This window comes from Phyllostomus hastatus, unplaced genomic scaffold (assembly GCF_019186645.2).
Source record: "Phyllostomus hastatus isolate PE091 unplaced genomic scaffold, TTU_PhHast_1.1 phas_scaffold_345, whole genome shotgun sequence".
NCBI classification, from domain to species: domain Eukaryota; kingdom Metazoa; phylum Chordata; class Mammalia; order Chiroptera; family Phyllostomidae; genus Phyllostomus; species Phyllostomus hastatus.
The window spans coordinates 4,796,294-4,821,918 of NW_025334024.1; the positions used below are offsets into that span (position 1 = coordinate 4,796,294).

General features: G+C 43.6%; 2 protein-coding genes across 3 annotated transcripts in view; both read left to right on the forward strand.

The window, feature by feature from the left end:
* Positions 1–5,198: 5,198 nt before the first annotated feature.
* On the forward strand, positions 5,199–13,861 carry HSDL1 (hydroxysteroid dehydrogenase like 1). The gene is made up of 5 exons (XM_045819152.1): positions 5,199–5,258; positions 5,892–6,117; positions 6,795–7,240; positions 7,451–7,678; positions 11,062–13,861. Exons 2-5 carry the CDS (start codon positions 5,898–5,900, stop codon positions 11,158–11,160), a joined length of 993 nt encoding a protein of 330 aa, XP_045675108.1. The 5' UTR covers positions 5,199–5,258; positions 5,892–5,897; the 3' UTR covers positions 11,161–13,861.
* A 1,578-nt stretch (positions 13,862–15,439) lies between these two features.
* Positions 15,440–25,625, forward strand: part of MBTPS1 (membrane bound transcription factor peptidase, site 1) — a 53,277-nt gene continuing 43,091 nt past the window's right edge. Inside the window, exon 1 of one of the 2 annotated variants that reach the window (XM_045818818.1) lies at positions 15,440–15,718. The gene's annotated coding sequence lies outside the window, so the exon portion shown is untranslated. The remainder of the gene's footprint in view (positions 15,719–25,625) is intronic. The other variant, XM_045818817.1, reaches the window with a different exon arrangement.

Below are 25,625 nucleotides of genomic sequence, written 5' to 3' on the forward strand. Positions count from 1 at the left end.
TAGTGTTGCTTTCTAAATGATGGATTTCCCCAAGTTTTAGACTAATACCTACCACAGAGAAATTAACTAGTTAAACCTCCAAAGCAAGTTAGCAGCTCAATGTCTATACACATTTTGGCCGGTGTCTAGGCTTAAATGTGTGTTACACTCCTTTAAACCTGTGTTTTCATGAGCTTTCTTGGAACTTAGTGGCTTTGGGGGAAGTCCTGATTTCTCCTTTCATTAAAAAAACATAATTGCCCTGGCTGGTGGCTAAGTTGGCAGGAGTGTCATTCCATTCACCAAAAGATTGTGGATTCGATCCCCTGTCGGAGTAGGTACGGGAAGTAACCGATCGATGTTGCCCTCACATCTGTATTTCTCTTTCTCTCCCTTTCTCTCTAAAAATCAATAAACATATCCTCAGGTGAGGATTTAAAAACCAAGACATTATTTTCCATCATGTGCTTAAAGGTAGAGAAGACGCTTGAGAGAATATAAGAAATTTATAATTTCCTGTTATTTTCCATTTACCGTCCATCAAGTTATGAACAAATGTGAAAATGGTGTGTCTGGGGAGCAGCAAGGAATCAGTCCCAAAGCCGTGTGTTCTCTCTCCATCCAGCCTTGCTCCGTCCCCGCTGGGATGCACAGGGTGCAGCACACCTCACTTCCTGCCTGCGCCACCGCAGCCGCCTGGACTCCTGCCGGCTGACTTCCACAGCAAACCCCAATAGCTCCTTCCTTCGGCCTAAGGGACTTACTCAAAGAGTAAGGCCAAATGCTGCCATTTGCCGTAAAGACATTTCACCATCTGGCCTTCCCTCCCACTCCCCTTCCCAGCCCCAGGCACACATCCTGTGTTGTGAGTACATTGAACTTGTCACTGTTTCCTGGCAGGCTGGTCTTTTACAGTGCTGGGCCCTTCCTCCTGTCTGCCCAGAAGAGTCTTACACCTTCTTCAGCAGCACTCTCACCCCATGGCATTGAGCCCCTCTGCTCATCTCTCAAGATGCACAGGGGGGCAGGAATTGCTCTTCGCCGTGTGCACAGGGCAGCAGGGACTCCTGGTGTACTCGGGATGGTCCTCAGCCTCGAGCATGTAGTTTTCTTCATTGCTCTTCTAATAGTTGGGATTTCCACGTAGTCTTTCCTACAAATCAGTGACTGTATGTGCTTAGGCTTCTTGGCTATTATTCATAAATAACTTTGCACCTGAATTTTTCGGTCTTCTGTGAGTTTGGTTGATGTGAGTCAGATCTCCCCAACTCAAGCTATGTCTGGAGAATGATCAAGTTACCTTTCTGTACTTCAGGGCTGAAGACCAGACCTAGAATGGCGTCAGCCCTCTCATTCTCTGTGACTTTAAAAAATAGAGCAATGGCTATGGTGGAACTATAATGTTCAAATATGGTAATGGTATTCTTCCGACAAGATGATGAAGGGGAATGGAATAGGTAGAGTTGAGAAGCGGGGCCAGCTGGGGGTTGAAGCCCCTTGACGTGACTGTTCTCACCCCTGCAGTGGGTGCATCTCTCCTGCTGGCCCTGAGCAGGGGGTCCCTGGTGGATTTTGCACGTGAGGCTTTTCTTTCTGTGAAGGATCAGAGGAGTTGGGTGGTCCCCTCTGGAGTGGGGGAACAGGATAGGGTGCAGAGACTGAGAGCATGGTGGGAAAACAGCCTGGGAGCTGAGCAGAGACGGGGGAGTACAGCCCAGAGCCACAGACTTCTGTCGAGCTGCTGCTCTGTGCCAGGGATTGTGGAAGGCACTGGAGTCACAGAGGAGTAGGATTTGGCCTTCGCCCTAGAGGAACTCAGCCTCCTGACGTTAGTTCAAAAACAGAACAGTTACAGTGCAGTGTTGAGGGTGGAAAGAGAGGGGAAAGGTGTACGAGAGTTCCTTTTCATTTCCTCATTCTTACAGCACCTGCCCTTTCACAGGCTAGAAGAAACTGCTCCAAATACCGCAGAACGCTTCCTTCCTGCCACCTCTGCCAGCTGATTAGACAAGTGCTGGATACCTGAGCTCAGGTGGGCTGGACAGAAAGTCTGCCAGGAATTTGGAATAGAGATGCCAGGTGGCTGCAGTCATGTGGAAGTTCAAGTGCTCTACAGGTGGAACACAGGAAGGTGGTTTGCAGAGAGAAGGATGAGGCCCAGGGCAAAGGCCAGGTGGGCACCAGGGGGAGAGGGAGAGAGGGAGGATGGCTGTGTCTGCCTCTGTTCCGGGGCTGCCAGCCTCTTCCTGCACATCATGCCCTAAGCTGCCGATGTCTGTGCGGAGCGCCACCTCTCTCTAAGCTATCTGAACAGGCTCTGTCCCATTGGTGAAAAATTCCTTAAGAAAGGTGCAGGAACTGAGTGACATTCCAGCCCAGCCTTTCACCAGATACTTTTAGTGTCTTCCTTATTCTGAGGTGAGGAAATGCTTTGCTGCTTGTGTCTATTTATATACATATATATAAATACACACACATATATATATATATATATACTCATACATATGGAAGGATTCACAGCATAAGAATTCTTGTGCTTTCTTAATTTAAAAAATCTTTGATCTTAGTTTTATATAAAGTTCTCCCATCTGAGCTATGAGGGCAAAAGAAAGGAATTTGTTGTTGTTGTTTTTTAAAGATTTATTTATTTATTTTTGGAGAGAGAGAGGAAGGTAAGGAAAAAGAGAGGGAGAGAAACATCAGTGTGTGGCTGTCTCTCATGCACCCCCTACTGGAGACCTGGCCAGCAACCCAGGCATGTGCCTGGACTGGGAACCCAACCTGCGACCCTTTGATTGCTGGCCGACACTCAGTCCACTGAGCCACACCAGCCAGGGCAGAAAAGGAGTTTGTTTTGTGTTGGATTTTGTTCACAGATTAGCCTTAAGGAGAGACTGAACAGCATGTTCCTGAAGGCCTAGAACTGGCAGAGAAGATAAGAGGAAAACTAGGGAAGTTAATAACTGGAGTAGAAAAATCGGGAAACTCCTTTGTAGTCAAACATCTTTCACATTCTTGGAAAACACTGTGTTTGAGAGGGAAGCGATTCAGTTTCTCTTTAGTGTGAGGTCATTCCATGTGGCCTGTCAGACCTCCTCCTTTTCAGCTGGAACCTTGTTGTATATGCTTTGTACAATTACCTTTCCCAGAAGCGTTACTTTGGCTACCACCCATTAGGTCTTGGTATGTGGTATTTAATTTTTCATTGAGAACATTGTTTTAACATCTTACCTGTATGCCCACCTATTATTTAGAGGAAAAGATTGAATATTCCAAGCATCTTGTTTTTTGTCATAGTTTTGTTATATTTTGTTTGAAAAGTGCTAGTGTGTACTAGTCATTGTTTTTTTGTGTGTCACAGACTAGTATCTGTTTAGTTATAACAAAAGCACATGTACTCTTTCGAATGTTATTTCAGAACCTCCCAGCTTAGGCTGGTTTGACATAGTATCTCAGTTTTTATGTTCTTTTTTTGTAAGAAATGACTGTTTTGGTTATTTCTTTGGGAATCTTGCTGTTAATCCTATTTAGGGACTGTGACCACCACAGCCCTGTGAAACCAAGGCGGGTCCGGGGCACACCCAGCAGCCAGCTGTCTCAGCTGTGTATGGAGACTGTGGAGCAAGGGACCCTTGGAAAGGGGCGGCATGGCATTCCCTGTTGTCTGGTGTCTGGAAACTTTGAGAGGCATTCATGCACAGCAGAAAAAGAAAGAACTGTTTCGAGACAAATGATCCTAACTTTAAAAATATTCAGAGGCTCTGGGAGCAACGAGGAGTATTACTGCCTGTAGTCTGGCGGGTTGGTCAGGGAAAGAAAGGCATCTGCAGTCTACACTTGGTTGGTCTTGGTGCTTCATGTTTCAGGAAGCCTTAGCCAGTGTGGTCCATGAGGAAAATTTACCCCAAAGGGGCACTGGACTGTTTTTCCGTATTTGGTTTGTGCACTTAATAAAATGTATAATGTTTTCCTGATCAGTCTTGGCATTCTTCTTGTAGGAGGTTTCTATGGGCAGATTCCTACTATGTAGCATTTTATGTATAGGAAATAAGGTAGCCCAACTTCAGTCATTTTTGTATTGTTATTTGAGAAAAACATTCTTTAACTTAGTGTCATATCAACTTAATTAGCAATATGGTAGCAATATAAAACATTGTATTTGATGAGAGGTTATATCTTTATTGTGGGTCATTTAAGAATCCTGTTGCCTATGTATTTCTTCAGTCTACCATATTTCCTTTGTATGTTTTTTTGGTTTGTGATTTGGACCGCAAATGTTAATATTCGACATATATAGTCATATGTATATTCAATAGTTTTAAAATTATTTTATGTGCCTTTTAATCACAGTATTGTGTCATTCTTATATAAACATATCCATTTGTGGCTAATTTATTTTCTTCCACTTAGTTCATTTTTTACTCTGCAGTTTGGTCGAGCTCACATTATAGTAGAGTGGGAGGGAACTCAACTCATTCTACCTTAAGTTTTGCTGCTCTTGGGTATTTTCTTAGGTTCAGGATTTGTTTTTTTCTCTTTTAATGGGATTTCGATAAAAGACAGTAATCTCAGAAGTTTTATGTACATATATGTTGGCTTAAAATCAGCTTTCTTTTCTATAATAAATATCCTTGTGTTTGTGTATATCTGAGGTCCCTGTGATCTAATTGTAGTCTGTTCTGGTGTGTTTGCTACTTTGTCCCTTGTAGGTAGTACACAGTGGGCTCAGTGGCTCCCCAGGTCCAGTTCAGAGTGAAGTTCATCAGTCTTGGGTATGGCTGGCCTTTGTCTACCTTTGCAGGCTTATCTCTGATTGCAGGCACGTGTGCACCAGTTCATACGGCATTTAAAATTGGTTTGTTAGATGTTTGTCTCTTCTCCTAGGGACAATTATTTAATTCACCATTGAATCCTTAACATCCATCACAGTACGTGGAATATAGTGGTGGTGCTTTGTAAATGTCTGCCGCGTGGACACCTAGCTCGAGAGTTGTATTGGGCTTTTCTTTCTCAAACATAAGGGCCCAGTCAAAGATAATGGTGAACAAACTAACCTGGGAAGACGGAGGAGTGCTTACCCCACTGTTGTTTGAGAAAACCATGTCTTCGAGTTTAGGTAGTATTTCTTCTTCTTCTTTTTTTATATTCACCCCGGGATATCTTTTTCATTGTTTTTTAGAGAGAAAGGAAGGGAGAGAGAGAAACATTGATGTGAGAGAGGAGCATCAATTGGTTGCCTCCCATACACGCCTGGACTGGGGAGTGAGCCCGCAACCTAGGTATGTCTAATTGAACTCACAACCTTTTAGTCATGGGACAGTGCTCCAACCAACCGAGCCACACTGGCCTGCTGGGGGAGTATTTCTTTTTAAATATACATTTGTGGATATTAATTTATGTGAAAGCTTATTATTTAGTTTTGTCTCAAGCAGGTTGTAAGCTCTTTGCAGCTAAGGCCATGTCTTAGTATTACCTCTGTGTCTTCTGCTTTGTCTCTACATGGGCAGTAAGTAGGCCTTTGCACTTGCTCATTATGAATAAAGTGAAGAAATAAACATCCCTCTCATCTGTTATATAAAGTAAAAAGTCTGTGCATGTCATTATACTGAGCTCGGAGCTTTTTTAGGGCATAGAGCATATTGTGTTTATCTCTGTATCCACAACAAGTGCTTTAATTTCAGTAGGAATTTTGTAACTCTTGGTAGTTGTATTGACTAATCTCTTTGTAAGAGAAGAACTTTATAAACTACCAATGTTAACTTTCCTGGACCCATGCATGCATTTGAACTATTAGTGTTGTTTGCATGCAAAATTACTCAGTTTTGATGTCCTCAGATATTTTTGTTCACTCAGGCTATGCATGTTTCTTTAACTTACTAAGCAAAGAACTCCTCTCTTCCCCTTTCCTATAGGCTACTATGGCTGCCGTCGACAGCTTCTACCTCTTGTATAGGGAAATTGCCAGGTCGTGCAATTGCTACGTGGAAGCACTAGCCTTGGTTGGAGCCTGGTACACGGCCAGAAAGAGCATCACTGTCATCTGTGACTTTTACAGCCTCATCAGGCTGCACTTTGTCCCTCGCCTGGTGAGCAGAGCAGATCTGGTCAAGCAGTATGGGAGATGGGCAGTCGTGAGTGGTAAGAAATGAGATTTCCGTTCCTGTCTAATTTAACATCAAAATAATCTTTCCTGTTTGTGTTTTAACTTGGGTGCATTATTGAAGAAGTTACTGAATTTAATGTGACTTTTTGTGCGAACTTGTTGATTTAAAAAAAACTGTTATGATTATGTTCACATTTTCTCACTGCCATCATCTTGGAAGAATTTTCCTTTGATTTTCGTCCTTACTCTGCCCTCTCTTACTCCCAGTATTGCTCCAGCCCCACCTTCCTACGCTTTGCTTTTCCTTTCTGCTCTCTGTTTTGAAATTGTCCTTACAAACTGTCACCACTTTCAGAAATGCTTTCCTTATTTTAAATATCATTTACATTTATCATTTCCTGGGAAAGTGTCTCCTGGCACTTGTGCAAGCCAGATATATGTTTGAAAACAGTTTCCTACTATGTCTCCTTATCAACTTGGTGAATGTAAAACAGCTCTTCGGCTACCTGTCAGAAGTCTGGGAGAGTGTTTGCCTAGCGTGTGTCATTCATATTGTGACATTGTGCTTGGCTGATCAGTATTAGAACTTGCTTTACTGTTAGTGTGAGTCTCTTCGCTGATTAAGCCCAGAAATGCAAGAGGGATATTTAAGGTTCATTTTAAAGATCTCACCATGAAATGGGTATGCTCACTTTTCCTGGTTGTATTGTAGGTGCAACAGATGGGATTGGAAAAGCCTATGCAGAAGAGTTAGCAAGCCGTGGTCTCAATATCGTCCTGATTAGTCGGAACCAAGAGAAGTTGCAGATGGTTGCTAAGGACATTGCTGACACCTACAACGTAGAAACCGATATTATAGTGGCAGACTTCAGTAGTGGCCGTGAGATCTATGACCCAATTCGAGAAGCCTTGAGAGACAAAGACATTGGCATCTTGGTAAATAACGTGGGCGTGTTTTATCCCTACCCTCAGTATTTTACTCAGGTCTCCGAGGACAAACTCTGGGACATCGTCAATGTAAACATTGCTGCGGCTAGTTTGATGGTGCACATAGTGTTACCGGGGATGGTGGAGAGAAAGAAAGGCGCTGTTGTCACCATCTCTTCTGGCTCCTGCTGCAAACCCACCCCCCAGCTGGCTGCCTACTCTGCTTCTAAGGTAATGTATTGCTGATTGGAAATGAAATCATAATGTGATAGGGAATTTATTACAGTGGTTTGGCCCCATTTGTTGAGCTGTCAGCAACTCGTGTTTGCTTATGCTGTATTTTTTCTCCTGAAATGATAATAAGCAAGCCTTTTTACTCTCCTGAGTTTTCTTCCAAGTTCCAGAATACTAGACATCTCTCCCCCTGCCTCATTTTAACAGGCTTATTTAGACCACTTCAGCAGAGCATTGCAGTATGAATATGCTTCTAAAGGAATCTTTGTGCAGAGTCTGATTCCGTTCTACGTGGCCACTGGCGTGACTGCGCCTGGCAGCTTTCTGCACAAGTGCCGGTGGCTGGTGCCTTCACCGAGAGTGTACGCACATCATGCCGTCTCGACCCTCGGTATTTCAAAAAGGACCACAGGATATTGGTCCCATTCTATCCAGGTAACAGCACGCATTCACTGTTGGGATTATGTTAATGCATCCTAAACCTGTCCAAATGGTACAGGAGACTCTGACTAAAGAAGCCTAAGGCTGAAAGATGAGAATGGCACATTATGATTCTTAAACCTGATCTTCTTAGTGGTTCTGGTAAGTCATCAAATACTCTTTTGTGGAAGTAGGGCTGAGAGCACAAGCAGAGGGGAAGTAATGTGGACTTGGGAACCAACTAGAGAGTGGAGGAGGAGAGCGGAGAGGTTGGGAGACCACTCGGAAGCCGAGGGACCCTGTCTAATGACTCCTATGCGGTTGGGTCTGCACAGAACCAGGGGGTGAGGCGTAGGGAGTGTGAGGCTTTAGAGAGTGAGGAGCTTGGAAATAATGATTGTGAGGAGAGGAGAGTGAAGCGCCTGGGGAACCATCAGTAGATTGCTGAGCAGGGAGGAGGCCCCAGTGACAAGGGGAACCGAGAACTGACGGTGGCTCCGGGTGTGCAGCTTGTCTCCAGCGGCACTCAGCACAGTCGCGCGTGTGTGTGTGTGTGTGTGTGTGACGCTTCTTGAAGCCGCTTCAAAGGTGGCACCAAAAGTAATTTTACAACAGTTTACTGAGAATGTGTCTGTGTTTGTGTGAAAAGCGTTTTTTAAATTTTTTAAAATTGATTTTAGAGAAAGAGGAAAAGGGTGAAAAAGAGAGAGAGAAACATCGATTTATTTCACTTTTTTATCATTCATTGGTTGCTTCTTGTATGTGCCCTGACCAGGGATCGAACCTGCAACCTTGGTATGTTGGGGCGATGCTCTGACCAGCTGAGCTACCCAGCCAGGACAAGAGATTGTTTTTGATGCGCTTGCACAGAGGTTAGGGAGCACATTTTCTCACTCCTGACCCGTGCCTCAGCCTTCCTTACACATGTCCTCACTTCCTTACGCACATCCATAAAACAGCATTTCTAATCAGGAGCAGCTGGAACTGACTCACAACCATGGCATCTTCATTTTCTGGCAATCGTTTCCTATAATTTAACAATTGTATCTTACATGTATTATGCTAGTTGTCTTAATAAAGATTTGCAAGCAAAAAATAGAAAAAAAATGATTTGGACTTTAAAAACAGCTAGAAAGGAATCAAAGGATTTGCTTTAATTGTTAAGTAGTTGTTAACATTGATTTGGGAGCATTTCTTACTTTCAGAAGTGGCATTAGGCAATGTTAAATTGTCCACTTTGGAACACATAGTAAGTCCAACAGAAAGAAAGCTTTTCTTTTAGAGCTTTCTGTTTGTGATCCTTGACATAAAGGCCAGAAATATGCTGGTTATGTGTTGGGTTGAAAAAACAATTACTTTGACAACTTGACCAGTAAGTGTCTTGCTCATGAATGTCGAGACTGTGTTCCAGGTGAGAGGGTCTATAGGGGAACCTCTGGGGAATGGAGAGTGGAGCGGGAGAATCTGAGCTCTCGACAGGCTCCTAGTCTTTTCTGAGTGTCTGCTACTTTTGAGGTGTTTGTTCACACACACTCCATGTTGCTCTTGGGAAGAGGAAATGTGGCATTGAGGGGAGAGGTGGAGCTCGGTGGAAATGAGAAGGCCTGAGGCTGCAGGTGGAGATGTGGGTGAGGGTCCAAGGGAGCCCAGCCGACAACTGGGTCAGAGGTTAAAGCCCTCTTGTCGGGTTTTGTTGCAGAGACCTGCTCCTTTCTTAGGCCGGACACACTGGTCAGGAGTCCTGAGCATGCGCAAAGCCTTACAGAAGCCAAAACCCACCCTCCTTTCTCTGTCATAGACACACTCACATCCTCCCCCTCTTCACTTCGGGTGCTTTTCTGCAGTTCGGAGCACCCAGAGCCTTGGCATTCCTTTCCAGTGGCTGTGGTTGCTCAGACAGGTCCACGAGTCAGCCTTCCAGTTCAGCTGTCAGCATCCGGGGTGAAGTTCCCCCTCCTCTTCCACGGGCCCTTTCCACTAAGCTCTTTCTACCTTGCTGCCCAGGAAGCTGAAACCTCATTGGCACCTTAGGAAACGGTCAAAATACGCCTTGGTGCTGGTCCCCCTGCAACAGACAGTGGTCAGGGATGGAAATTGAGAACAGATTTTTAGATGCTGATTTTTTTTCTCCAGTAAATAAATACTGAAAAAATGTACTTTGAAGGGGGATCCAGTTGTCTAGTCTGTCTCAGGTGCCTACATGTTTGAGTGCTGTTTTACTGACAGGGTCCTCCTCAGGGACCGTAAGTGGACTTCTCTCATCCCTTGGATTTAGGACCTCTGCTTTAGGACAGCAGGTCAAAGGAGGGATATCCCAGTGTGTTTCCCCCCATGAAATCCTAGTTGTTTAAAGAGGTCCAGAGACCTTAATCTTTTCCCCGGAAAGTTACCCATGGCTCCACGCGAAATACTGGGCCCTTGGCTCTGAGGTGGTGAGCTGGAGCTCCCGTGGACCCTGCTGTGAGCCTGTCACCTGCAGTTCGCTGTACTGGGAACCCCTCCTTACCTGGTGTGGTTCCCTGGAGGCGCAGAGTAACCTAGGCTAGAATTTCAGCACTTGCCAGGAGCCTGTCCATCTCCCTTTCTTAACGTACAAGACAGTGAAAATTTCACTCAGTGTAACTTTAGCGATGCTGACGAATCTCTCAGCATTGTCCAGGGTTTCTCTACCTCAGCACTGTTGGAATTTGGGGTTGGATAATTCCTTGTTGTGGGGCTGTCCTGTACATTTAGGGTGTTCAGCCCATCCCTGACCTCTACCCACTGGATGCCAGTAGTGCCACCGCCCCAGTTGTGACAACCAGTAATGTTTCTGGACATTGCCATGTGTCCCCTGGGAGAGGGGGCAGATGGCCCTGGTTGAGAATCCTTGTAGCAGAGCAACCTCAGCAGAACTCCCTCCCTGGACCCCCAAGCCATCCATCCTCCTCACATCTCAAGACGGTGGGCTAGGGTCCTGGTGTTTTTGACTCAGTTTTTCTGTTTAGCTTGACTCTGTTCTGCCCCTCAAACCTGTTTTCTCACATAGTACTTAACCATATACACATTTATCTACTTCATCTGCCTTTCTTCTGGAATAATTTTGTAGTTTTTAACCAAATTAAGCAAGTTAACATACTATTTGTATCACGTAAAGATGAAATCCTATTACTGCATGTAGTTCCGCCCTCACTGAGAAAGGGGGTGGGTGGGTGGGTGGCAATCATGTTTCTATTCCGTAGGTCTCACAGAGGGTCTTATGCAAAAGTGGGTGCTAAGCAGCACCTGAGATCTCTTTCCTTTTTTGTATTTAAAGTGATTGGTGATATTTGTTGGATTAAGTCAGATGCTGATCTGTACATTTCAGTGTCAGTGGCTTTGGGTTCTAATCTTACAACCTTTTTCTCTTTCATTTTTAGTTTCTTTTTGCACAGTATATGCCTGAATGGCTCTGGGTATGGGGAGCAAATATTCTCAATCGGTCTTTACGTAAGGAGGCCTTATCCTGCAGCGCGTGAAACTGGATGATGGTTTGGGAAGTTCTGCCAACTCGCGGGAACCTACAGTATTCTGACATTTGGAAGAACATGTTTAATTTGTCTTCTGTATTTTCTTTTGTGACTGGTTATTTAGCATACTGCCGACTCATCATTTGCAAAGCAGACATAATACTTGTAGAGAATGCTGTGGAAAAACCTCAAGGGCCACTTGGATGGCACAGAGTAAATAATGACTGAGGCATAAGAACCGATTGAGGAAACCTATGTTTTGATGCTTTTTCCCCCTAGCTGTTCAAATGTCGTGTGAAATGTCGTGTGATTTATGTTCTGGGAGCTACAGCAATCTGATATTGAAATGTACTTATAACATGACTTGTCACCTCTTACAATTTCATCTGTTGTCTTTTAAGGGGAATTATTTCAGTAGATGAACTGTAATATTGGTTTTCAAATGGTCATCAGGAAAGACCATTCACAAGTGTCATTTTATAAGATTGCTGGTATGATTAGTAGTAGAAATCTGTGCGTGTTAATGTTGTATAGCTCTAGTCGTTGGACTGTGTGTGAAAGTGCTGCTTTCCAACTGATGTTTCTGACACAGCTGAGTGTGTCTGGATGCTGTGTGCATCTGCGCAACTTCTTGGGGAAGTCACTTTAGAACCTGTTTTGTCAACTTGGTTTAATGTGGAACCTTACAGGGTATTAAAATTCTGGATATTTTCTCTTTGTACCAAAAAACCTTACCCAATTTTGTGCTGTAAGCTTGCCATGTACAATATTACCTACAACATCCTGTTTTTTTAAACCTATGATGGAATTCATTCCTAGATTTCAACACGATTGACTGTTATTAACCTCTTGATCTATGATTATTGTGGATAAGTAGTGATTTCTCAGCCTATGACCCATTTTATAATTGAAATTTAGCCCTTTAGATCTTGTTAAATCTGGTTTTCATATACTTTTCTCTGTAATATTATTTTATTCCAGTGGCATTATTGGTGTAAACCTCAAGTATTTATGGAATAGTGGTTAAAATATGGACAGATTATGTATGTGATATGTATTGTATCTATTGAAAAATGTTAGAAGCTCATTCCTGGTTCTTGTGATTAGTTTAAGCATTTTAGTGAAATTTTTATTGGTATGAAGATAATGATGCACCCCCCTCCCCCCATATACAATATGGGTTAGTATTGATACCTGTTGTGAAATGCTTTTGGCTCAGGTCCCATTAAGCCAAACATTTTGAGGACCTCATACCTAGTGCTCTGACAATTGCAAATCATTATATGAGTATGACAACATGTACAAAGTAAAAACGAGGAGTTTAATGTTGGGAAACTGACACAAAAGCTAGGAAAATGATTGAAATCAGGACTTTTGTGGAATTGTTTTCTCCTGAGATGATGTTCCATTATGAGTAGGCCCAAACATGCTTTTATGTTATAAGTACAGTAACATTGTAACATGTGCTGGTAACATTGCCTCGGTATTTCCAGATGTCACTTGGACTCAGTTCAGAAGCTCTTCCACTTACAGATCGGGCCTTCAAGACATGAGAGGAAGACATTCAGATGTGAAAACTTACACACTAGTGACACTATATAACACTGAAGGTTTTATGTTACTTTCATAAAAGGTAATATACCTTCATATGTTACCTTAGGAGCCTTTATTTGGTCACATTTGGCATTTTCCCTCACCCAACAATTAATCTATTGTAATTAAGACTAGAAAAAAATTGACTTCATGCCACATTGACCTGAACTTTGACGTGTAATAAGCAGCAGCAACTTTGTGGGAAAAAATACCGTATTTATACCTAAGGTGTTATGTGGTACAACGGCATTTTGTATTTACAGATTAGGTATTGAATCATTGTTACATGATGAGAATAAGTAAACCATGTCAGTGATGTTTTAAGATTCTCTGCCTGGCAGGACACACGTAAATAAGCTGATTGGTGCAAAGTTAGCGAAAGATCAAAACTTAGAACCTTCCTTAGGTTTTGTCTTCCATAGAATACTTTTTCCCAGAGCTCATTTTAGAGTCATAGTTGGACCACTGTAGATGGGGTTTCTTATTAAGAATGTGGGAAATAGCCTTTGAAACAATGCGTGAACTGAAAACTTAACAATGAAAGTAGTTGCCTTCTCCTTTGCTCCATATATTTGTAAATGGGTTGTCTGGAATGAGAGATACATTTTTTTTTCTCATAAGAATGATTATTTTTAAATTACAAGAACTTAATTTATTAACACCTTGGATGAAATTCAACACAAAATTGTACATACGCATGTCTTTTGAAAATGCTAGGTTGATTTCTCCATCTCATTCTCCTGATAGGTTGAGTAAGATGAAGGCTGACTTCGATCACTGACTTTGCAACGTGGAGGTCGCTGGCAGCTTTGCCACGAGCCATTTTACCGACTGGTGCGGGTGAAAGGCAGATTGTAGTGGGTTCAAGGAAGGGCGGGAAGAACAAGGAGACAGGAAGGAAAGAGAGCTCTATTGAGGAGTCCTTTTTTGTTTGTTTTAATCTTAGTTAAAATCCCGTCATATTGGAAACCAGAGGGTTTCAGGTGGTGTCCTGTCTTTGACACTGTGTGCCCTCTAAGACCAAGTCCAGTCTCTCCGTGTGTCTGTCTCAGTATTGGCTAAGCTGTTACTCTTTAAAATAACTCTTAGTTTGAATAAAGATTTACCTTCCATGGAATTCTGAATGCTTTATTACACACACGAAGCAGGGGTTTAGGAAGTTACTGTAGAACCTGGAGTGGCGGAAGACTGGGAGGCCGGGATCCTGCGGTTCTTGGCCTGTCCTGGTAGATAGCCTAGCCAAACCATCTGTCCCCTGTCCCGGCCCCCTTCAGTTTCTAGGGCTCTCAGGAGCTGGCAGCTTGCTTCTCTTCCCCATTTTGTGGCTTCACTATCACATGACAAGGATGTTTGCAATTCATTAGCCTACCCAGTCCCTAACAGTGGGGCTGTGTATTCAGTGGCATAGTGACTTAAAGGGCTATTAAAAAACCCTGGCCAAGATCAATTTACTCCAAATCAGAACAGTTAAATTTAAGATCAAGTGCATTAATGGTGGCAGCACAGAGTGCTTCATTTTGAGGACTACAAATGCAAGAGTCAAGAATTCTCTGCAAGTTCCTGACATTGATTCAATCTCAGAATGGGGGCTGAGGGGTATTTAACCAGGTGTGTTTATTGAGCATGTGTGACTCAAGCTCTGTATGTCTCATTTAACCCTCATTCCACAACAGGGGTCATCAAACTCATTTTCACCAGGGGCCACATCAGCCTCTTGGTTGCCTTCAAAGGGCCGAATGTAATTTTAGGACTGTATACGTGTAACGACTCCTTAACAGTTAAGCAAGAGCTGGGCGCTGCCTGGCTGGATTGAGCTCATAGGCCTTGTGTTTGCTACCTGTGTTCTGAGGTAGGTATTAATACCTCTTTTGGGTGAGGAAGGTGAGGTATAAAGAAGTACAACTTGCTCAAGATCACAGAGCTAGCGGGTGGTTCTGTATGTATCCACTATATTATATCAGTTTGTTGAAGATGAATGCTGAGATTTTTTTTATATTGGTCCCATTCAGCATATCATGATGCAGCAGAAGTTCAACAAGACATGAGGAGTTCTGCTATATCTGACTGCATTGCACATTTTCATTAGTGTTACCTAAAACAAGTTTTTAGTCCCCCAGTTGTGCCCCATACCAAGTGTGGGCCAATTCAGCGTTTAGGCAGAATAGCCTGTGATCCCAGGAATTTTTCTGGGTGGGGTGGAGGGGAAACTTTTGATCCTTGTTTCTTCAAAAAGGGTATCATTGGTATTAGTGGTCCAGGTGAGGCAGAGAGGAGGCCAGTGCAGCAGACAAGATTTTGGGCAAAGGTTTCGCCTGTCGGGGGGAGGCTGCGTCTCAGCTGCTACGTGGGTGAAATGAGTAGAGGTTTGCAGAGTGGGTGCCTGAAGTTGCTCTGAATGCGGACACCACGGCCCCAGGAAGACAGCGTTCATAGCAAATGCTGGCCACAGGGAGCGTTACCCCAGGCTTGTTTTCCGCAGGGGGCCAGCGCAGTCGCTTTTTTGCCTGTGCGGGTTCTCCAAGGTTCTTGCCTCAACGCCCAGCGCATCCAACGCTGCTCTGCTTCACCCCGCGTACGGACTCCAGAGAGCGACGCGACCACGCTTCAGCCCCGCCTCCTCCGCAGGGCCGCAAACGTCGCGAGACCTCTGTCCGTCCTCGCCGGGCGGCCCTCAGCGTCCAGAGCGCGCACGCAGGCCCCACGCAGGGCACGCAAGGCCGGCAGGGACGGCGTTCCCAGCCGCTGGTCTTCCCATCCAGATGGTGCGGTGTCGCGAGAGTTGGGAGTAAACAGCCCCGAATGGAGACTCGAGGCGTGTTCATCACGGAAGCGCCGTTATCCCGGGCCCGCCGGACCGGAGCTTGAGACAGCCGCAGGTTCGTCGGGCTGCTGGTTCCAGAGGCTCTGCCCCTCCTCCGTATCTACGCGGCTGCTGGGGCGTTTGTCTCTGCCGAGGGCGCCCGAGGCCCGGAGGGTGGGTGTCTGCGCGGGCGGTGGCTAGGGCCTCCCTGCGACCCAGGATCCCCGGGGAGCGGACCAAGGGCGCGGGGCTCGGGCCCGGAGGCGTGCGGTAAAGTCAGGCATTTAGACGCACCCGGCTACAGGGAGTACATGGCAGTAGGAAATGAGCGGTCCCCTCCGCTCGCCGGAGCCGGCCTGGACTTAGGGCTTGTGTCCCTGTCTGGCCTTTTCTATGTTGTTTACATGGTGAAGTAGCCGGCTCAATTTCGTCTTCTTTAAATGACATAAGCTTTAACGGAGTGAAATGGTATACCTGGCTTTGACCCTCAGCCTTCGAACATAGTGCTGGGTGTACTCCCAGAAGAGTTCTGGTATCAGATTTTAAATGACCTCAGTTCTTTGCTGTAGCTGAATCTGTACACACTTTTCAGTGTACACATTGAAAATTGTTCCACTGATTTTCAAAACTGCAGTGTAGAAAGCTCGTCGGCAAGTTGTGGCCGTGAGGCTCTTTGGTTTACTCTTACAAGCAGAATGCTTTTCAGACCGCCCTCTCATGATGTGCTTCCTAGATAGACTGTTATAGGTGAACATGACCATTATCAAGGTATTTAACCCTTTGTTTTGCTTAGAGCCACTGAGAATCTTGGCCTATTTGTGTATACAAATTAAGTTCAATGTTTACATTAAGACACTTCTAAGTGAGGTAGATTGGCATAAGATCTGAATTGAACTTTGGAGAACTTATCAATAGTTTCCTATGGCCCTGCTAGTAAGGAGCTCTCTGACTTCAAGACCTAATTTTGCATATGTATAAAAACGAGAGGCCTGGAGAACAGTGATTCTTCCCAAGCTTTTTACCTGTAGCACCCATTTGTTTGTTTGTTTATATTTCAGTGTAAGAACTTTGTTAAGGTAAAATTTACATACCGTGAAATTCATCGTTTTTAAAAGGTACTTATTCAATGATTTCTTAAAAATTAAATTTACCGAGTTGTCAGCCATCACCACAGCCCACTTTTACAACATTTCTATCATCCCAGAAAGATCTCTGGTGCCCATTTGTAGCCACTACCTATTTCTAACCCCATCCCCAGATCACCACTAATCTTTCTGTCTCCCTAGATTTGTCTTTTCCTGCTATTTAATAGATTCAGGCAGAATCGTGTATGTGGCCTTTTGTTTCTGGCTTCTTAAATTTAACATAATGTTTTCAGGGTTCTTCCATGTTGTAGCATGTATCACCATTCCTTTTTATGGCCCAGTAATATTCTGTTATGGATATAAAACATATTGTCTATTCATGCACACAGAACACCTTTTGCAAATAAAATTTTGTTTTATGTTCCCATGTATGGTGCCGAGGGCCAGAAGCCCTTTACTGGGTGGGGGGGGCGGGGGGCATGACTCTTGTCTGTTCTCTCCATTGCATTCCTCAAGCATCCGTTATAATCAAGAATTGCTTGTATCTATGACAAGAGAAAAATTCTGATTAAGTGCTTGCAGAGCCTTTGAAGCACCTATGGGATCTCTTCTGATCAAGGGGTTTTCAAATTCACATGTTCTTTGATCCCATTTCTATCATTCTGGTGGTAGGTGGCTCTTGCCCATTGCCTCCTTATTTTTGTGGCACAGTAAGGAACAAACGCTAAGAAGTCTGAAGGCTTAAGTGAACTGCACATGGTTCCCATTAGTGTTTTAAGCAGTGTTTTGTTTTTTCCCCCCCCTGGGGGGGCAGATATACAACAGCATCTTTGCATGAGGTGAAAGTTGAGACATTGGTTATATTTTATTGGAAAAAACTTGATAGCTCTAACTCTTGGTGACATGAAATATTAAGAATGGGAGGCTGGACCTTGTGTTTGGTATTTGGGTAGGGGACCTTGGTTTCTTCCAGGGTTTTGCCTGAGACAGGTTAGGAGGTGGTTAAAAGGACTTAAGTTGATTTTTCCTTCTCTGTTTTCCTCATCAGTTTTGATGTGCTACAGGAATCTGTTAACTAGATTTATTCATCTTGACGCCATCTTTTTGTTTGAGGAAATGAGTTTAAAGTAAAATGAGGAAAGTGCTGATTTTTGGAGGTACCTCATATGTGGCTAGCCAGTACTAGAGGACTGAAGGGTAAAGAAAAACTGTTGGAGACAGGAGCCTCCCGTGTGAGAAAATAGGCAATGAAAAAGACAGCACAGACGAAGGTTTTTTTAGGTTGGGCACTGTTGACTCTCTGGGCTGAATTATTTGTGGTTTTTCCTACTGTGAAACCTACTAATGGACAGAATGTGCCAGGAGGAATGGTTCAATCAGGCTTAAGAACACACCTTTTTCTTTTTTTTAAAGATAATGTGGTCTGGCATCACTTAAATGTTAGTCTATGATAACATTGATAATACAGCCAACTATGCCATTAGTTACGAAACTGGTGTTTTTACAGCCAAATTTTAATTGAACTGAATGGTGCCCTTTCATGGCCTAAACACAATTCAGTTTTCTCTGGAGCTATTTCAGTAAAGGTTCATTAAAAAGCAAGGTGTATCTGCATAATTAGATGACTATTGGGTGATACAAGTAATTCTCTCTCACCCTGAATTGTGTTTTGTAATTATTTGCAAAGAAATAATTTCAGATGTACTTTAGCACTACCCAGAATTATAATCTTAGTGATACGCTTTTATAATGCAAAGTAGAAGAATGTCAGAGTTGCAAGGAATGTTAGCTGTCAGCGAGACCAGATGCTTGCCTAAGTAGTACATTCCCTCCGTTTTGTCTCCCTTTTACTCATGTGTCATTAACTCTTATTCTTGGCATGTATTATTTGGAGTGGGTTTTTGGCATTCAGTATTTGATGTCCACTATGTTTTATTACACCTGTTTTAGAGGCATAATTACACTTAATTATAGAAACTCATAATTATGTAAATATCATCTTTTAGATATTACCTTCATATGGGAAGATAACCAGGTCTTCTGTGTAAAGGATTGATAGATATTAAATCCAGTAAACACTCAGTGGAACCAGTAACAGCCCTAATTAGGCCCTATGAGTAAGTGATACTACAGGTGGTAAGCCTGTTGAGAATGAACTAGCTAAAAGTTTAGCCTTGCTTTAGAAGGTAGACACAGATTTTAGTAAACAATTCCTAGGATATAGATCCCTTTTAAGCTCTGCCATATTACAAATAAAATTAAATTTTTAATGTATTTTGAATCTTTGTACCACTGTCTTACCAGAAAATGTTTTTCTATAAAATTTTATTTTAAAAGGTTTATAGGTATTTAAATAATATAGTTTATCAAAGTATAAAAACATAACACATATTCTTTGTAAAAGTGTAAGTAAATCGAATGAAAAACAGGACAGCTGCCTGTAATCATACCACTGAAATGTAGAACCGCTATTACTACCTGGATAGACATCTTTCATGTTCTTTTTTTTTTTCTGCACATAGATACATACTTAAACTCCAAAACATTGATCACACTGTACCTGAACTGTTTTAGTGAAAGTTTTATTAGATTTTCCCCATAGTGTTTGGGAAATAGGTTCCTATTGCTGCTGTAACAAATTCCTACAAACTTAGTGTCTTAACACAATCTACTGTCTTACAGTTACCTATAACTGTAAGACTACCCCATTCAGCAAGGGGTAGTCTGAAATGGTCTCCCTGGGCTCAAGTCAAAGTGTCAGAGGGCTTCACCCCTTTTTCAGTTCCTGGGTGCACCTGCCTTCCTTGGCTCCTGACCCCTCTCTGATTACTTCACTCTCATGCTTCCACCATTGTGGCTCCTACTGCTAGCCTCCCTCTTGTGAAGACTCTTATAATTACAGTGAACTTGCCTGGGTGATCCAGGATGCTACCCCCATCTCAAGATCCTTAGTTTCATTATACTGGCAAACTCCCTGTGGTCGTTCAGAGTAACACAGGTTCTGGGGATGAGGATGTGGACATCTTTTGGGGACCATTATGCAGCTTTCCAAAGGAACACAATTGGGAATTGCTGCGTAGTATTCCATAGTGTGGATGAACAGTAATTATTTAGCTAGTCCCCTATTGCACTTTCAAATGGTCTCTAATTTTTCCCAGTTTTAATCCTTGGACATAATTCATTGTTTGCTTTCAAATTCACCATACATGGGATGAATTTCTAGAGGAGGTTTTAGAAAAGCACTGTAGCCTGTCTCTTGAGTGTAGCCTCTGGAGCCAGACTCCCCCAGTTCCCAGGCCCGCTTTCCCACTCACTGGCCATGTGGCTCCAGGCAAGGTTCTGACCTACCTTGGGCCTCGGTTTTCTCATCTGAAAATTGGGGTAGTAAGAGGTGGTCGTGAGAATCAAATGAGTTAACACATGGAAATTACTTAGAATAGCCCAGTAAGTGCTCCTTTTTGTTGTTATTACTAGATTTATTAGACCAACATCTTTAACAACCATTTTTAAGACTCTTAAATACACACTGACAAATTACCATTCTAAAGGGTTATAAGATTTTTTTACGTTTGCTAGCAGCATATGAGAGAACTCACTTTATTGTATTCAATTCTTAAACATTTTTATCTTGCACTGAGTGTCTCAATTTATGTCTGTCAAAATGTTACTTGATTTTTATAATGTACATTATACAAACACTGAGGTTAATTTTAACAGAAATTTACTTTATCATGAATCTCTTCAGGAGTTCCTTTAATTCCTTAGAATAGGGAATACTTGTAATTTCATTTTGACGAGCTCAGTCCCGTCTGTTAGGACGGCCCTCAGTGTAGCCACTGGTGCATGTAAACCTCTTTGACGTGGCATACGGACTGCTTAGGCACACAGGAGTCCAAGGTAAGGGCTTGTAAGTGCACTCCCACATTTTAAAATCCAGTACTCCACCTGATACACATGGGATTTATTTATTTGTATATTTTGGAAACAATTTCAGTATCCCAGAAAGGTTCCCAGGACAGTATAAAACCTTTTTTCTCTTGGAACCATTTGAAAATAAGTTGCAAACCTGATACCAATTATCCCCAGATACTTTAGTGGGCATTTCCTGCTAGTGCTTGGACCTTCTTACATTAGCATAGCTCAGCTTTCAAAATCAGGAAACGAGGCTGGGTACAGCACTGCTGTCTAATCACAGGCAGGCTGGGCCTCATTCAGCAAGGGGTTCCCTGCCCCTTGGTTTGGGCTCTGACATTTCTCGTGATCTGGCTCTGGTTGTGTGTCTTTTGCAGGAACCCCACGGGAGATGCCAGGCTCTTCCGGGGCATCTGCTCAGCGGCTCCGGTTCTGTGTATCCCATTCCTGGTTAACTTGATGAAGCGTCTCCACGTCGTTACCCATTTTTCCCCTTCGTAAATCAGGATTTTGTTGGGAGCCATTCTGAGATACATAAATATCTCATTCTTTAAACTTGCAATTTATTTTACTTGTATGTGTCATCGTGGACTCATGTTTTCCTGCTTCACTCACTGGGTTAGGATCTTTTACTTTCATTATTTATTTTGGTGCTCAGATTATACCAAGGTGGCCTCTGTGTCCCTTTGACACCGCCATGATTCTTTTAGCACTTTCTCCCTCTCTGCAAGATGTTCCACCCTCACCTGTTCTTAACCTGCCTAGCCTGGAACTGGCTTCTTCTCCAGAGAGCCTGCCTTCTTTTAGTGGGGAATGGCATTTAGAAGACCCGTTCTGGGACTAGACAAAGCTAGGAGATGTGTATGTGTGTGTACACATGCACACACACATTTGCTTATATTTCTTTCTACTTTTGTCTCTATATTGAACACCTTGAGTTCACACCAGTACTTCCAATTTCAGTCTGGTCCTGCATGGTTCTTCCCTTTTCATATTTTCATTCTCTGACAATGAGAAAGCCGCCTCCCATTATCTGTAAAATAAGTATTTGATCACGTGAATTTCCCTTTGTCACTGCCATCACCCCGTTCGGGCTCTGACCACCCTTACCAGGTGCCTCTCCCTCACCATGCGTCTTTCCTACCCTCTCCGACACTGTCGCCCCAGACTGGGCCGCTGTGGCTCTCCCAGCAGCACCTGCCTTCTTGTCCTCAGCTGAATCATTCAGAAAGGGAAGAAAAGGAAAAGTTATTTAGAAAGTGTTTTTCTTTTCATGTATGTATATGTGTGTGTCTGAGCTCATACTTGTTGCTACACGCTGCTGGCCAGTAGATGGTGAGCCTGCCTTGGGGAGAGTGCTCACCAGGGTTGTGTTATACACTGAGAGCCAGGAAGGATCTGTCGTGGACACGTGTGAGTAGATGTCTCAGATGTGAGAAAGGGCAGTCAGTGGGGCCTGGCCACCTACAAAACACACAGGCCAAAGACACAGAGGTCGGCTAAGGGGTCAGTGTTGCGACCCCAGGGCCCATGCCTCTAGCTCCCCGATGCCGTTTTTTTGTTCCCCTCAAAGCAGATTATGTTTTGAAGCCCTCTAATTCTGGGGTTGGGACACCATACAATCCTCAGTCTTTGTTGTCATAACTTTTATGATCTACAGGTCTTCGAAGAGAGTATCTTCTCAGCCTAGATTTTAGTGCACCTTTAAAGTACATACCCAGGTCAGCCAGATCCAAACAAAACGGGTGTCCCTGTGCCCTGTCATTCCCAACTTTATCATTTATCCCCAGAGGGCTTTTCTTGAGGGTTTCTTATCTTCCTTCCAGCCACAGGCGGGTTGGGAGACGAGGGCAGCTGGCCTTCACTAGTGTGGCCCTTTTGGGGAAGGTAGTGACCTTCTAATTACCAAACCAGTGGTCTCTTTCATTTGACCACCCTTTATGTGGAAAGTCCTTCTCATTGATTTTGGGGCCCTCTTCCCTTCTGCCTTGAGCTGTGTCCTCCCAGTTCGCATGCTCCCGAAACTTCACATGTTTAGAACTCACCTCCTGCTAGTGTTTCCCAAACCAGCTTTCCTGCAGCGTTCTCCGTCTCAGTTTCAGACTGGAGCAAGAGGCCTTGGTGTTGGCCTTGGCTCCTCACTCGCACACCTTCTGCATCTGGTTGTCAGCAGGTTCTGTCAACTCTGCCATCAACATCTGTAATATGACCACCTTTACCACCTCCCCTGCCTCACCCTGGCCCAGACCATCATCTGTACAGGACTGTTGCAGCTGGTCCCCTGCTCCTGTCTGTGTTGCTTCTCTGCTGCAGTCATGCATCCCCTTCCCATTCACAGTGAAAGCTGAGTCCTTTCTCTGACCGACAAGCCCCTCCCTCGTCTTCCTCCCAGACATCACATCTCCTCTTCTGATTCCCCTTCCTTCACGCTGCTGCAGCTGCACTGGCCTCTTTGCCTTTCTTTACACAAGCCATGCATGCTCCTTGCCTCAGGTCTTCTGCACTTGTTTTTCCCAGTGCCCGAAGTTTTCCTCCTTCATGTGGCTTGACGAGCTTCCTGCTTCCATCAGAGGCTGAGAGGTTTCTGGAGCACTTTATCTAAAAGTTCAGCCCTTTTTCTTTCTTCTCCTTTCAAATATAACAGCCCAAGTGTCCCTCAGTAGATGAGTGGATAAAACAACTACAGGACATTTATACAATGGAATGCTACTTGGCCGTAGAAAAAGGAAATGTTACCCTTTGTGACAATGTGGATGGACCTGGAGAACACTATGCTAAGTGAAATAAGCCAGTCAGAGAAAGACATACCACATGATTTCACTTAAATGTGGAATCTAATGAACAAACAACTAAGAAGCAGAATAGAGAGAGCAGGCTGACAGCTGTGGGTGGGGAGGAGCTGGCGAGGGGGTAGAGGGATTGAGCAAAAAAGGACATGGACAACAGTGTGGTGATTGTAGGGGTGGGGGTTGAAGGGAACTAAATGGTAATGAAAAAATACAATAAAAAGGGAGTATTAAAAATAAAATACAGTATTTATCAGTACTGTATGTTTTAATTAACTTGTGTATTACCCATCTCCCCACACTGGCAAGTAACTTCACAAGGCTGGAGGTGTCTGTTTACTTTGTTTGCTGCTCTGTTCCTCCCTCCCAGAACAGTGCCTCGCTCTTCAGAGTTGCTCAGTGAATCGGGGGAGTGAACAGAATTGCTCAGTAGTCCCACCTGGCTGTTTTATCTGTGCAGTTCACTCCATTTAGATGGAGAGGGTCCATATTTCCGGTTGTTTGCTGGATGTTCTGCTGAGACTTCATACGTGCTTGAGGTCCTTGCCCCCATCTTTCAGCTTCCCCACACTGGCGTCTCACTGCCTCCCCCTCATCCAGATGCCTTGCTGGTTCTGTGCACGGCCCGTGTTTTCCTCCTCTTTGATGGAGCTCTGCTCAGGATGCCCCTTTCCTCCTCCCTATTCCCATACTTCCAGCCCTACCAGCTCCGATTCCGTCCGAGCCAGCTGCCCTTCACTTCAGCACCAGAAGCCTCCACTCGGCACCAGGAAGAACTCTCGATCCAGCGTCCCTGGCACGTGTGCCTCTCTGGCACTTTCCTTTCCTGTGCCGTGTTTAGCTGTTTGCGGTTATGGTTGGCCTGGTTTTTGGGTCACACCTGGAGGACTGTGTCCCTTACTTACCAACAGTACTTGTTTGTTCTGCAACACCTGCTGGTGTCTTAAACTTGCTTATTAGTACTCTGTAAACTCTCTTGATTTAATGAGTAAATTGAGGTAGAATGTATTATGATATTGCAATGTCCTATTTTCCAGAAGTCGAAGAAGTTTTTTCTTTTTGGGAGAGAACTATCATAGCCATTTTTAAATGTAACCCTTCCTCCCTCCCCCAACCTTTTCTTTTTGTTTCTCTTCTTTCAAAGTCAGGCTTTTGCCTCAGTGGTGAGGGAACGATAGGCTGCATTGGGCTGGGGGGCAGGTTTGATTAAAGCTGGTCTGACACGTTTAGGTCTGAGATTTGCTCACTAGTATCACTTGCTAATATTTGTGTTATATGTAGCCCAAACATGTCATAGATTCTTTAGTTTGGACAGAAGAGTTTTTAAGAGATTTGTTTATTTAAGCTATTTAAATCATATTAACTATAATATGATTGGAGCACTCTTAATCACCAGTGATTAGCTTTATCTTTGACCCGTAATACTATAATTAGGTGAGGCAAATGCTTCACCTAGGTGTATTCTGTGATACTCCATTGCTGCAAGTATCAAGTATAAACCAAAAAAATGGGGGCTCTCACTTCCGAATGAATTGCTATAAAACATGTTGGAGTGGCTTTTGGTGTCCCCTGTTCCTTTTCTTTGGTCTTCATTTTGATTTCTGTCTGGTGAGCTCCATGTCACCCAGCTTAGTCCTCCGTTCCAGAGGTAGACCTCAGCAGGATCGTTTGTTATTACAGCAGTGAAAGTCCTCATTATTACACGTGTCCAAGTTCTTTAGACTCCTGCCCCCAGTCACCATTTCCCTGTTCATAGAAGCACGTGCGAGCAGTCCAGAAGTTACAGACTCCTTGTTCCTCTGAAGACCAGTTTCTGCAGGAAGATGGGTTTAGCAGTTGGGCAGACCTCTTCGGAGAGGGGTGACTCCTGTCCTAAGTGTTTTCATTTTAGAAGCAAGTGGCAATATAAGGCCTGTCTTGTCTCATTCGTTTGTCTTCGCCTTGCCGGGTTATTTATGTTTCTGGTGTGATCTGTGCAACTGATTTTTCTGGGCATGCTGCAGCCAGTTTTTTATTGTTGCTGTATTTTCCATTGTGAAAAGTGATCATTTTTTTAAAACTATGGAGATATTTTGAATGTATTTGTGCCCATGTGTAATTTAACACCCAAATAACATTTTTCGTTGGCAGCAGCTTATCTCACAAACTGTCCTCTCACATTATTTCCAATGAAGAGATAATCTGGTTTTATAACATATTTATAGATTAAATTTCTTTTAAGTTGAGGCATGAGGTAAATTTAATGATATTAAAAACCCTTTGATGCTCTTTTTATAGAACTGGCAGAAAATATTTCAA